Source organism: Scardinius erythrophthalmus, assembly GCF_964197995.2.
Source record: "Scardinius erythrophthalmus genome assembly, chromosome: 22".
NCBI classification, from domain to species: Eukaryota; Metazoa; Chordata; class Actinopteri; order Cypriniformes; family Leuciscidae; genus Scardinius; species Scardinius erythrophthalmus.
Window position 1 is genome coordinate 725,308 of NC_138242.1, and position 16,487 is coordinate 741,794.

At 43.8% G+C, this 16,487-nt stretch overlaps 1 protein-coding gene across 1 annotated transcript in view; it reads left to right on the forward strand.

Annotated features, from left to right (window-relative positions):
* The window catches only part of col15a1a (collagen, type XV, alpha 1a), an 84,586-nt gene that overhangs the window by 26,276 nt on the left and 41,823 nt on the right, over nucleotides 1-16,487 (forward strand). Inside the window, exon 3 of the mRNA XM_081352458.1 lies at nucleotides 6,108-6,655. Within this exon, the coding sequence (XP_081208584.1) occupies nucleotides 6,108-6,655 (548 nt within the window). The remainder of the gene's footprint in view (nucleotides 1-6,107; nucleotides 6,656-16,487) is intronic.

Genomic DNA, 16,487 nt, shown 5'->3' on the forward strand with positions numbered 1-16,487 from the left:
CGAAGGGAAACGTTGGGAAATGTTGGGAACCGCTGGACTCTGGAGTGGTGTGCTGAAGGGAGTGGCAGAAGAGGATAATTGTTCAGAGACTGTGATAAGGCTGATCCGGCTCTGGCTGTCCTGAAGCCAAGGTCAGCGCCACTAAACTCATTATAAACACAGTACGATTCGCCAAGTGTGACGAAAACACATGATGTGGTGCTCATTGGACTTTTATTCACATTGCATGTGTTATACTAATTTATGTATTTTTTGTTATACATTTGGGGTTCATCAAGTGGCAATCCTCCGGAATGGTCAAAGCACGCCCTTCGCTCAGCTCGCTCACTCGAGGCTCATGGGAAGGCTCTATAGACTCAGGCCAAAGTCAAACCTCATTCTGCACTGATGAGATCCCTTCATTCTGCCTTCGCTCTTTTACACCGTTACTCATGTCCTGGAATCCACACAGATCCAGAAATCCCTGAGTCGGTCATGCTTGGTCTGAAGCTTTACTAATTTTGCAATTACTAATTAGATTATGTATCTGTGACTTCCAGCGGTCACTTCCAGAATATCTGTGGGTTTCTCTTCATTTGTGCTGCTTCTGTGGATCTTACTCTCTGGGATTCATGGATCAGATATAATTGGAACACAAACAGAAAAATATTTGCCGTTAACATTTAAATTTATTAAACAGCCAATGGTTGTTGTGGAGACCGGATCACATGTTGAGCTTTCACAGTTTTACAGCTGCAGTGGTTTCTGGGTAAAGTTCAGGAATACTGTGCTTTAAAGCACCAGCGACCAAAGGAACGGCACTATTCTTTTATTTCTTTTTGATGCACATTGATTTGTAATGGCCTTTTTTATGTATTTAAAGCATTTAAATAATTTCTCTTTGAAAACAGATTGTGATTGGAATAGTTCGTCATATTAGACAAAAAAAGCTCCATTGTGATTATTTACAAATCAGTAAACTTCAATTTAGAGGTTTTTTTTAAACCATTTTGTAGTGTTTTAATTGTAAAAGCTTATTCCCAACCTCGTCCGGCTCTTTTAACGAGTCCTGTGGTCTCATGATCAACACATCTGCCCAAGCCCTTCAACCTTTGGTCCATTCCACGGAAAACATTCCCAATAAGCCATAATGCGCTCCTTGTTACTCATCCTGACATCGACCTCGATCCACTGAGAGCCCGATAACTCAAGCCTTCATCTCTCACCAGAAGCCTTGTACTGGCGATCTTCAGGCTAAAGGCACATCTGGTCTGGAGTCATAAAAGTGCACACAAATGTCTTTATACTTGCTAAGCGTTTCCACTAGTTGCACAACAGACTGGTGAAACTGGGAAAATTGATAGTCTTTGATTCATGAATGGCCAAATGTGTGCAAGTCAATAAATTATGAACAGATTATTGCTGTCATTATTGTGTGTGTTTACATGCACAGCAATAATTTTACTGGTTTACATGCATGTAAGCATTTACGCTGTGATGCATGCAAGTCTCAAAACTCAAAGCTATGCATTAATTCATGCATGTAAAGAGGTTTTCATATTTTCATATAACCTTTCAAGTGCATGTCATAACGCCTTTAATTTCCTCTTCATAAAAGGTAAAATTGGCATGAAATTAAATTAACCCTATTTATTTTCTTAAGGCATGTTACTGGGTTTATTGTGAATGATTTATCTGTGCCTTTATAATTTATATATATATATATATATATATATATATATATATATATATATATATATATATATATATATATATATTTTACACTGAATTTTTTTTTAGGATTTAGAAGTTGCTAGTAAATTTTACTAATAGTTAAAAAGATGTCAAGTATCACATTGAATTAATCATTTGTTGTAAAGCATATTCCAGTTATCTTTGTTTTATTTTCAGCTTCGAAATTTTTTTTTTACAGTGTTTATAATCTTTCACATCTGCCTCGGTTCCGGTACACAACGCTCCCTTTTCACAATCCAATCAGCGACTGACAGATAAAAGCTCTGCCACATGTTTCTCCTGTATACTCCTGTACTATACATCACAGTCCTCAATGACTCCTTCATGACTTCACAGGGTATCTCTGTTCTCTTGGAGTCGGACTAGATCTTCTAAACAATAATACTGAACATGATATCTGACCTGTAAAGTCCTCTCTCATCTGAACTGACTGACCCCTCATGCTTCTCGCTGGTGTGTGTAGTTGTGTAGTTGTGTTGGAGTCGAGATGGGAATCCTGGTTTCATTAAGCGTCCGTCGCTCCACCCTGCAGATGTGGAGTCCACTGATAGTCTGCTAAACTTCAGCATTTCTCAACATGAACATGATTTTTTCCAACATGATGATGTTAGGATGTAATGTCTGCTATATGTTGTCCTCACTGCGTCTGCTCTTCTAGAAGTGGATTCAGTAAAGGGTACTGGTGTCAGTGAGGCTGAACGTCCTCTAGGTCCCATCGCCAGCTTTCTGACTTTAGAGTCTCTTTACTGGTTTTATTTAGAACAGCTGCACTGAATCTTGTGTATAAACATTTGCACTTTGGTTGATATGACTCATGAATTTGTGTTTAGACAACACAAACTCAGTCTTAACAATACCTAGGGCTGCACGATTAATCTCAGTTAACACAAAATCGCACTTAAACTGATTTGGATTATTGCGATTTTGAAATCACAAAGGCAGCGATTATTTGTAAAGTGCAGCTCGTCAGTGAAGCACAGCTCTGAGATCAGTGAAGCACAGCTCTGAGATCAGTGGAGCACAGCTCTGAGATCAGTGAACGCTGCTCACTCTGAAAGCACTGCGAGTTTGAGTCGCATCTTTCCAAACATGAGAAGCATTTATGAACCAACAAACTCCCTTCAAAACGTCAGATGAGCGTTTGAAAACATCCTTCTGTGAGATGATGTGGCTTCTGACACACAATAAGGCACACTACATATTATTTCATAGTATTCTATACAGTGATAAAGGCTATGTCAATTATCATTGAAGTAAAAATATACTTTATTATCATGAAAATACCCGATAGTCTTGAAGAACTCAGAGAACCAGATATTGTCATAGTCGTGTGTCTATTACTCATGTTGAATCATCTTCTGTTTATTCAGCTTGATAGTGTGATGCCCGATAGGGATTTCCTGGAATGAGCGTTATCATACTTCTGCGGCGGGGTGTATTTGGCGTGTGTGTGTGAGACGCCTTTCAAATTTTGGGATATTGCTTAAAAAACACTGGATGGAAATGTCAAGATGTGCATAAATTCTAAAAATGCACATAAAAACTCATGCGCTCAATTGAGGTGGATAATAGTGTTGATCCGATAAGAAGATTTCAACCCGCATCAATTTTAAAATATTGCTGATCACTTACAAAGCACTAAATGGTTTAGCTCCGCAGTGCTTGAGCGAGCTCTTAACGCATTATAGTCCGTCACGTCTATTGCGATCTCAAAATTCCGGCCAGTTGATAATACCTAGAATATCAAAATCCACTGCTGGCGGTAGATCCTTTTCCTATTTACCACCAAAACTCTGGAACAGTCTTCCTACCATTGTCCGGGAAGCAGACACACTCTGTCAGTTCAAAGCCAGATTAAAGACACATCTCTTTGACATAGCATTCACATAACACATTATATACTTCTATAACTCAATGTTAGGCTGCATAGATTAGGTCAGCCGGAACCGGGAACACTTCCCATAAATCCTGATGTACTCGTTACATCATAAGAAGAATGGCATCTACGCAAATTTTAGTGTCTTTGTTTATCCCGAGGTTTTCCCACAGCCTGCCGGATCCAGGCCGTATCCAGATCTGACGAAGGACCTTCGCCTGGACCCGATCCAACGCAGTGCTGAAGTGCCAACTAGTCTCTCCCTATGGAGGATCCCTTTACCACTCTACAGTTAAGGCGTTGTCGAGAAACTCAATTCGCATATCTACCCCGAATTGATAAAATAAAATAAAATTCTGTATCAAAAATTATAAGGAAACACCAGTAATTTGTTTAGGCTTGGTTTGTAGGGAATTACAAACCTGCGCACATATATTCAAACGCACATAACTATAGAACCAATTCTTAATGCGCATGTGAGCGCCATCAGCGTTTCTCACAGGTTCGCGTTTAAAGACTGTGTAGAGAGAATGGTGTCGTCTTAGCGGCCCCTAATTTAATAACAAATGATCGTTGCGACGGAAGCAAATCAATCATAACTAACCTTAGCTGTAAAATAACTTTATTAAAGAACCGCTATAAAGCCAAAACAATCTCTGTTACCTTAAATTATACGTTTATCTCTGTAAAGCTGCTTTGAAACAATCTACATTGTTAAAAGCGCCATATAAATGAAGATGACTTGACTTGACTTGACAAGACAAACTACAATGGAAACACATTTACTGAATATCCCTCAAACCTCATGTGACTTTGCTCAGCGTCAGCTGTGATTGGATAACTGGAGTTGATAACCAATGGCGTCGCAGCGTCTCTAATGTTGGTTTGGTGTTTCTGAACTTTGGATGGAAACGGCTAATGAACTGGAAATGGGAGATTCCTTAACTCCAGTTGGCGTTTGTGACAGAAGGCTCAGTATTATGATGTACAGTATTTAGCATTAGTGTATAGCAGAAACCCTGAGCTCCACCTTAAGTTGTGCTGTGAGTGCTTAGATAGCAAGTGGCGTCTCTTTCTTCAGGCTGTCGTGTTTCCTCACAAGCCCAGTTGTACAGGCACGTTCTTCACAGCGGTTCTATTAGCCCACGCTAACCGCTTCCAGATGAGGGTGTCTCGTCACAGAGCGAGCGATTGTTTGCGCTCCTCGACTCTAATCAAGACCATGTGTGGATCCAGGTCTTCAGCAAGGACTTGCGACTCGAGCGTCGGCTGATGCGGCTCAGCTTGATGTGCTCGGGGGGGGGGGGGGGGGTAGATGTGAATAAAGCTGATCTGTGATTAGCGCAGGCTCTGGTACAGTAGTTCGGGGCTGTTTTGGTTTCTCATCTGCAAGGTAAACAGGGACATTTTCCCTTAAAACAGAAGCCGACTGAAGTGGAGGGGAATGAAGATGTAGGACCTGGAGGGAGTTTACAGCCCCGGATGAAGTGTGTGTGTAATAAAACTGCAGGACTGTTGGCCGCCTCTCAGCACATAAACAGGAAAATGCAGGGAGAGATTATAAAGACCTTCATTTTGAGAGGAATTATTTGCTGGAGATTATAATAATGTCTCGTATTTTGTAAAACATGCATTGCTCTCCAATTCCTCAAGCAACACTGATAATAATCATAAATGTCTCTTGATCATCAGATCCTCATATTAGAGTGATTTCTGAAGGATCATGTGACACTGAAGACTGGAGTAATGATGCTGAACATTCAGCTTTGATCACAGGAATAAATTACACTTTACTGTATATTCATGTACAGTCAAACCAAAAATGATTCAGACACCAGATATAAATGTGATCAGGACACTATAGTTCATTTATGTAAGTGAGGAGAGCAAAATAAAGTAAACTGTGACATATTATACCCATATATTTTTCATACAGAGACTACCAGTGACATTTATAAAAATGTGTGACCAAAAATGATTGCTGAAGTGTTTTTTCTTTAATTGCTAATGCGACCTTTGAGACTGAACAAAATGAAGCATTGCTTGGTGATTGGTTGAGCTAAACTGGTATTATCTAATTGTGTAGTTAAATTTAACAGCTGACAGATATTCAGCATAATTCATGTGTGAGACAGTCTAACAGAAGGACGGACAAAACCAGTCAAACATCAACTGAGTTCTGCTCATATTTTAGTACCATTTTCTAAACTATAGCGAATAAACTGTGAGAAATGTGTCTGAATAACTTTTGGTTTGACTGTAGAAAACAGTGGTTTTACATTGGAATAATTTTTTACTGTTTTTGATGATGTTTTTCAGTAGTCAAATGTTAGTATGTTGCACATTGCAAATGCGATGTTACGTGAGACAGCATGCAGATTTATCTCAACATATTCACTGACACTCTCTGGCTCCTGTGGCCTGAGGCTGCTGACTATCCCAGTAATAACTGCTGCTCTGTGTGTGTGTGTGTGGGTGTGTGTGTGTGTGTGTGTAGAGAGTGGCTCTGGCGGGCAGCTGGACCTGACGGAGCTCATCGGCGTGCCCTTGCCCCCGTCGGTCTCCTTCATCACCGGCTTCGAGGGATTCCCCGCGTACAGCTTCGGGCCGGGCGCTAACGTGGGCCGCCTCACGCGCTCCTTCATCCCCGACCCGTTCTACCGTGACTTCGCCATCATCGTCACGGCCAAACCCAGCAGCCGTCGAGGAGGAGTGCTGTTCGCCATCACTGACGCCCTGCAGAAGCTGGTGCACCTGGGCGTGGCGCTGGCGCCGGTGGAGGACGGGTCTCAGCGGGTGCTCCTGTACTACAGCGAGCCCGGAGACACACACACGCGCGAGGCCGCCTCCTTCAAGATGGCGGAGCTCACGGGCCGCTGGGCCAGGTTCACACTGGCGGTGCAGGGGGAGGAGGTGAAGCTCTACATGGACTGTGAGGAACACCATCGCGTGGCCTTCCACCGGAGCCAACACTCACTCTCCTTCCAGCCCAGCTCCGGCATCTTCATCGGGAACGCTGGAGAAACACGGATGGAGCCCTTCGTGGTGAGTTTCTGATTTAGTATTTACACACTGGTTCTGATCCAAACCCTCGCCTTCTACAGCAGCACCTTAAAGTCCCCTTGTACTCAACAACTGTATCCCTTAAAACTCATCTTTCATCATATTTAAAAGTTTTTACCTTGAAAAGAAAGTCTTCATGCCTTAAAATATTGTGAATGTAACTCGACACCCTTGCCTCATTTAGCATGCATGAGCCCCGCCTCCACTCCCTCACTCAGCTCAGAGATCCACTGGTTGACGATCACACGTCGATCTGATTGGTTACAAGGTAGTTTGTGACGTCAGAAACACCAGCGATTCAAAGCGTGTTTTTGAGACTGTCTTTGGTTCACTGCAGTTTTAAGGAGGAAATACTCAGCAATGGTGTCGACTTATGAAGTTACACATGGTGTGTCTAAAAGCGTATTAAAAACTCCACATAGACACATAAACTACATTAAAAGCTGGATTCACACCTCAGGGGGGCATTTAAGTAAATAGTTTTTGTTTTTTTGTTTAAACATTAAATTATTATTTAATGTTTGTCCACACACATATTTGGTATGTGAGATTAGAGGGAATATTATGGATAATTATTAAATGAGATATTTTTGCAACACATCATATTTTTGCTTCCTATTGCTTGGATAAAACATGCTTAAATGTTAAATGCATTTAATGCCCTGGTTAGGCTGTTACGAGGTTTGGGACGAGGTGTTTTATGACCACGTTTGTGTGTTTAGCATCACTAACTAACATGTGCTTCTTCATGATCCTGTAGTGTCGACTGACTTGTGTCTTTTACCTTTAAACTGAACTTCCTCACAGCGTAGAATACCATAAACCACAGTAAAGTTGCATAGCACATTAATCACAGTTTATTACAGGAATGTTGTGATGACCATGGTTGTTGTGCACAGTTGTTGTTGTTTTTTCATAAAGGGAAACAACAAAAGACGTGCATCGTCTCTAAAGCAATTAAAGTGCGTATATTAACATGAGCGGCTCCACAAACGTCACGACACAGATGTGTCATATAACCGTCAGGCGGAGACGCCAAGACATTGATTTGTGGCTCGTTCACATTCTGAACAACATTGGACAACATCAGCCTCGCCACAAGACCGACAACGTGGCAGTCCTACACCACTGGAGACATGAGAACGGACTTGTATTTTAATTTTTTCCCCCCTTTTTGGACCCCGAAAGTGCATGGATTTATGTTTCCCCCTTTTCTCTTCTCTCAAAAAGAAAGAAAACGCTTTTAAAGGAAAGTTCATTCAAAATATAACTTCTTCAGTTACTCGGATCATATCGTTCCAAACCTGATTTTCTTTCTGACATAAAACATACCTTGAGATGTTCAGCACAATGTCCAAGCTGCTCTTTTCCATGCAATGCAAGCATACAGTGAATTCGGTTAATTCACATCAGATTTTAAAAATAAATGAAAGGATTTGATTGCGAGTGCAGTGCGCTTGCAGATAGACTCCGCCCACACACTCTTCTGATTGGCTGAGAGTTTCGCTTGATTAGGTTGCGAGTGCAGTGCGCTTGCAGATAGACTCCGACCACATACTCTTCTGATTGGCTGAGAGTTTCGATCGATTTGGTTGCGAGTGCAGTGCGCTTGCAGATAGACTCCGACCACATACTCTTCTGATTGGATGTGAGTTTCGATCGATTTGGTTGCGAGTGCAGTGCGCTTGCAGATAGACTCCGCCCACACGCTCTTCTGATTGGCTGTGAGTTTCGATCGATTTGGTTGCGAGTGCAGTGCGCTTGCAGATAGACTCCGCCCACACGCTCTTCTGATTGGCTGTGAGTTTCGATTGATTTGGTTGCGAGTGCAGTGCGCTTGCAGAGAGACTCCGCCCACAAGCTCTTCTGATTGGCTGTGAGTTTTGATTGATTTGGTTGCGAGTGCAGTGCTCTTGCAGATAGACTCCGCCCATAATCTCTTCTGATTGGCTGAGAGTTTCGCATTGATTTGGTTGCGAGTGCAGTGCTCTTGCAGATAGACTCCGACCATAATCTCTTCTGATTGGCTGAGAGTTTCGCATTGATTTGGTTGCGCGTGCAGTGCGCTTGCAGAAAAACTCCTCCCACACGCTCTTCTGATTGGCTGTGAGTTTTGATTGATTTGGTTGCGAGTGCAGTGCGCTTGCAGAGAGAGTCCGCCCATAAGCTCTTCTGATTGGCTGTGAGTTTTGATTGATTTGACCGCGTCCCAGAGTCTTGTGTCTGGTGTGGACAGACATCTACAGTGTGACTTCATGCCGGTATTTAAAAATCTTGCTTGGGAGATTAAATAAAACATAACAGTTGTGTTAATTGGTTACAAAATGCGACCTTTCATTCTTTAATGTTGACCAGATGAGTGTTTTTGGAAACGAGGCCAGACACACGGCTGTCTCACTGTACTTCAGTGTAGATGCCAAGAGACAGAACACACACACACACACACACACACACACACACACACACACACACACACACACACACACACACACTCAAACTCACACATACACACACACACACACACACACTCACACACACACACACATACACACATTTGGCTGAACACTCAATGTTTGGCTGAACACACACACACACACGTTTGGCTGAGCACACACGTTTGGATGAACACACACACACTTTTGGCTAAACACACACACACACACACACACACACACACACACACACACACACACACACACACACACACACACACACACACACACACACGTTTTGGCTGAACATACACACACACACACACACAAGTTTGGCTGAACACACACGTTTGGATGAACACACACACACGTTTTGGCTGAACACACACGAACACACACACACACACACACACACACACACACACACACACACACACACACACACACACACACACACACCCACACACACACACACACACACACACACACACACACACACTCAAACTCACACATACACACACACACACACACACACACACACACACACACACACACACACACACACACACACACACACACTCACTCACACACACACACACACACACACACACACACACACACACACACACTCATACTCACACTCACTCACACACACACACACACACACACACACACACACACACACACACACACACACACACACACACACACACACACACACACACACATACTCACACTCACACATCACAGGATTGGCCTACTCTTTAGAGTTTATAAATCAGACTGCATGTGCTGTGCTGTGTCATTTGACTAAACACACACACGTTTGGATGAACACACACACACACACACACACACACACACACACACACACGTTTTGGCTGAACACACACACACACATACACACACACACACACACGTTTGGCTGAACACACACACGTTTGGCTGAACACACACACATTTGGCTGAACACACACATGTTTGGCTGAACACACACATATTTGGCTGAACACACATTTGGCTGAACACTCAACGTTTGGCTGAACACACACACACACGTTTGGCTGAGCACACATGTTTGGATGAACACACACACATTTGGCTGAACACACACACACACACGTTTTGGCTAAACACGCACACACACACACACACACACACACACACACACACACACACACACACACACACACACACACACACACACACACAAGTTTGGCTGAACACACACGTTTGGATGAACACAGACACACGTTTTGGCTGAAAACACACACGAACACACACACACACACACACACACACACACACACACACACACGTTTAGCTGAACACACATGTTTGGCTGAACACACACACACACATTTGGCTGAACACACACACGTTTGGCTGAACACACACACATTTGGCTGAACACACACACACACACATGTTTGGCTGAACGCACACACGCACGTTTGGCTGAACAAATACACACACACGTTTGGCTGAACACACACATGTTTGGCTGAACACACACACACGTTTGGCTGAACACACACACACGTTTGGCTGAACACACACACACGTTTGGCTGAACACACACACACACACACACACACACACGTTTGGCTGAAAACACACACACACGTTTGGCTGAACACACACACACACACACACACACACACACACACACGTTTGGCTGAACACACACACGTTTGGCTGAACACACACACGTTTGGCTGAACACACACACACATTTGGCTGAACACACACACGTTTGGCTAAACACACACACGTTTGGCTGAACACACACACACATTTGGCTGAACACACACACGTTTGGCTGAACACACACACACACACGCGTTTGGCTTAACACACACACACACACGTTTGGCTGAACACACACACACACACACGTTTGGCTGAACACACACACGTTTGGCTGAACACACACACACACGTTTGGCAGAACACACACATGTTTGGCTGAACACACACACACACGTTTGGCTGAACACACACACACACACACACACACACACACACACACACACACACGTTTGGCTGAACAGACACACACATGTTTGGCTGAACACACACACGTTTGGCTGAACACACACACACACACACACACACACACACACACACGTTTGGCTGAACACACACAGACGTTTGGCTGAACACACACACACGTTTGGCTGAACACACACACACACACACACACACGTTTGGCTGAACACACACACACGTTTGGCTGAACACACACACACACGTTTGGCTGAACACACACACACGTTTGGCTGAACACACACACACACACGTTTGGCTGAACACACACACACACGTTTGGCTGAACACACACACACACGTTTGGCTGAACACACACACACGTTTGGCTGAACACACACACACACACACACACACACACACACATTTGGCTGAACACACACACACGTTTGGCTGAACACACACACACACACACACACACACACACACACACGTTTGGCTGAACACACACACGTTTGGCTGAACACACACACACACGTTTTGCTGAACACACACACACGCACATTTGGCTGAACACACACACATTGCAATGCATTTGTTTCCAGTACATTTTATTTCACTGATAAATGTTTCAGTCCTGACATCATGTTTCATTGATTTATGTTTAACGTGAAATGCGACGGCGACAGTCATATCAGAAGACGTTTTAATTCTACGTTTTGACATCACATGTCCAGCCGTTTTTACAGTTCGAGTTATTCAGCGTAACCGCACAGACACTGTTTTACAGCTCGAGTTATTCAGCGTAACCACACAGACACTGTTTTACAGCTCGAGTTATTCAGCATAACCACACAGACACTGTAACCACACAGACACTGTTTTACAGCTCGAGTTATTCAGCGTAACCGCTCAGACACTGTTTTACAGCTCGAGTTATTCACCGTAACCACACAGACACTGTTTTACAGCTCGAGTTATTCACCGTAACCACACAGACACTGTTTTACAGCTCGAGTTATTCAGCGTAACCACACAGACACTGTAACCACACAGACACTGTTTTACAGCTCGAGTTATTCACCGTAACCGCACAGACACAGTTTTACAGCTCAAGTTATTCAGCGTAACCGCACAGACATTGTTTTACAGCTCGAGTTATTCAGCGTAACCACACAGACACTGTTTTACAGCTCGAGTTATTCACCGTAACCACACAGACACTGTTTTACAGCTCGAGTTATTCAGCGTAACCACACAGACACTGTTTTACAGCTCGAGTTATTCAGCGTAACCACACAGACACTGTTTTACAGCTCGAGTTATTCAGCGTAACCACACAGACACTGTTTTACAGCTCGAGTTATTCACCGTTACTGGACAGACACTGTTTTACAGCTCGAGTTATTCACCGTAACCGCACAGACACTGTTTTACAGCTCGAGTTATTCAGCGTAAACCGCACAGACACTGTTTTACAGCTCGAGTTATTCAGCGTAACCACACAGACACTGTTTTACAGCTCGAGTTATTCAGCGTAACCACACAGACACTGTTTTACAGCTCGAGTTATTCAGCGTAACCACACAGACACTGTTTTACAGCTCGAGTTATTCACCGTAACCGCATAGACACTGTTTTACAGCTCGAGTTATTCACCATAACCGCACAGACACTGTTTTACAGCTCGAGTTATTCAGCATAACCACACAGACACTGTAACCACACAGACACTGTTTTACAGCTCGAGTTATTCACCGTAACCACACAGACACTGTTTTACAGCTCGAGTTATTCAGCGTAACCACATAGACACTGTTTTACAGCTCGAGTTATTCACCATAACCGCACAGACACTGTTTTACAGCTCGAGTTATTCAGCATAACCACACAGACACTGTAACCACACAGACACTGTTTTACAGCTCGAGTTATTCACCGTAACCACACAGACACTGTTTTACAGCTCGAGTTATTCAGCGTAACCACATAGACACTGTTTTACAGCTCGAGTTATTCAGCGTAACCACACAGACACTGTTTTACAGCTCGAGTTATTCAGCGTAACCACACAGACACTGTTTTACAGCTCGAGTTATTCACCGTTACTGCACAGACACTGTTTTACAGCTCGAGTTATTCACCGTAACCGCACAGACACTGTTTTACAGCTCGAGTTATTCACCGTAACCGCACAGACACTGTTTTACAGCTCGAGTTATTCAGCGTAAACCGCACAGACACTGTTTTACAGCTCAAGTTATTCAGCGTAACCGCACAGACACTGTTTTACAGCTCGAGTTATTCAGCGTAACCACACAGACACTGGCTGAACACACACATGTTTGGCTGAACACACACATATTTGGCTGAACACACATTTGGCTGAACACTCAACGTTTGGCTGAACACACACACACACGTTTGGCTGAGCACACATGTTTGGATGAACACACACACATTTGGCTGAACACACACACACACACGTTTTGGCTAAACACGCACACACACACACACACACACACACACACACACACACACGTTTAGCTGAACACACATGTTTGGCTGAACACACACACACACATTTGGCTGAACACACACACGTTTGGCTGAACACACACACATTTGGCTGAACACACACACACATACACATGTTTGGCTGAACGCACACACGCACGTTTGGCTGAACAAATACACACACACGTTTGGCTGAACACACACATGTTTGGCTGAACACACACACACGTTTGGCTGAACACACACACACGTTTGGCTGAACACACACACACGTTTGGCTGAACACACACACACACACACACGTTTGGCTGAAAACACACACACACGTTTGGCTGAACACACACACACACACACACACACACACGTTTGGCTGAACACACACACGTTTGGCTGAACACACACACGTTTGGCTGAACACACACACACATTTGGCTGAACACACACGTTTGGCTAAACACACACACGTTTGGCTGAACACACACACACATTTGGCTGAACACACACACGTTTGGCTGAACACACACACACACACGCGTTTGGCTTAACACACACACACACACACACACACGTTTGGCTGAACACACACACACACACACACACGTTTGGCTGAACACACACACACACGTTTGGCTGAACACACACACACACACGTTTGGCAGAACACACACATGTTTGGCTGAACACACACACACACGTTTGGCTGAACACACACACACACACACACACACACACACACACACGTTTGGCTGAACAGACACACACATGTTTGGCTGAACACACACACGTTTGGCTGAACACACACACACACACACACACACACACACACACACGTTTGGCTGAACACACACAGACGTTTGGCTGAACACACACACACGTTTGGCTGAACACACACACACACACACACGTTTGGCTGAACACACACACACGTTTGGCTGAACACACACACACACGTTTGGCTGAACACACACACACGTTTGGCTGAACACACACACACACACACACACACACACACACGTTTGGCTGAACACACACACACACGTTTGGCTGAACACACACACACACGTTTGGCTGAACACACACACACGTTTGGCTGAACACACACACACACACACACACACACACACACACACACACACACACACATTTGGCTGAACACACACACACGTTTGGCTGAACACACACACACACACACACACACACACACACACACACGTTTGGCTGAACACACACACGTTTGGCTGAACACACACACACACGTTTTGCTGAACACACACACACGCACATTTGGCTGAACACACACACATTGCAATGCATTTGTTTCCAGTACATTTTATTTCACTGATAAATGTTTCAGTCCTGACATCATGTTTCATTGATTTATGTTTAACGTGAAATGCGACGGCGACAGTCATATCAGAAGACGTTTTAATTCTACGTTTTGACATCACATGTCCAGCCGTTTTTACAGTTCGAGTTATTCAGCGTAACCGCACAGACACTGTTTTACAGCTCGAGTTATTCAGCGTAACCACACAGACACTGTTTTACAGCTCGAGTTATTCAGCATAACCACACAGACACTGTAACCACACAGACACTGTTTTACAGCTCGAGTTATTCAGCGTAACCGCTCAGACACTGTTTTACAGCTCGAGTTATTCACCGTAACCACACAGACACTGTTTTACAGCTCGAGTTATTCACCGTAACCACACAGACACTGTTTTACAGCTCGAGTTATTCAGCGTAACCACACAGACACTGTAACCACACAGACACTGTTTTACAGCTCGAGTTATTCACCGTAACCGCACAGACACAGTTTTACAGCTCAAGTTATTCAGCGTAACCGCACAGACATTGTTTTACAGCTCGAGTTATTCAGCGTAACCGCACAGACACTGTTTTACAGCTCGAGTTATTCACCGTAACCACACAGACACTGTTTTACAGCTCGAGTTATTCAGCGTAACCACACAGACACTGTTTTACAGCTCGAGTTATTCAGCGTAACCACACAGACACTGTTTTACAGCTCGAGTTATTCAGCGTAACCACACAGACACTGTTTTACAGCTCGAGTTATTCACCGTTACTGGACAGACACTGTTTTACAGCTCGAGTTATTCACCGTAACCGCACAGACACTGTTTTACAGCTCGAGTTATTCAGCGTAAACCGCACAGACACTGTTTTACAGCTCGAGTTATTCAGCGTAACCACACAGACACTGTTTTACAGCTCGAGTTATTCAGCGTAACCACACAGACACTGTTTTACAGCTCGAGTTATTCAGCGTAACCACACAGACACTGTTTTACAGCTCGAGTTATTCACCGTAACCACATAGACACTGTTTTACAGCTCGAGTTATTCACCATAACCGCACAGACACTGTTTTACAGCTCGAGTTATTCAGCATAACCACACAGACACTGTAACCACACAGACACTGTTTTACAGCTCGAGTTATTCACCGTAACCACACAGACACTGTTTTACAGCTCGAGTTATTCAGCGTAACCACATAGACACTGTTTTACAGCTCGAGTTATTCACCATAACCGCACAGACACTGTTTTACAGCTCGAGTTATTCAGCATAACCACACAGACACTGTAACCACACAGACACTGTTTTACAGCTCGAGTTATTCACCGTAACCACACAGACACTGTTTTACAGCTCGAGTTATTCAGCGTAACCACATAGACACTGTTTTACAGCTCGAGTTATTCAGCGTAACCACACAGACACTGTTTTACAGCTCGAGTTATTCAGCGTAACCACACAGACACTGTTTTACAGCTCGAGTTATTCACCGTTACTGCACAGACACTGTTTTACAGCTCGAGTTATTCACCGTAACCGCACAG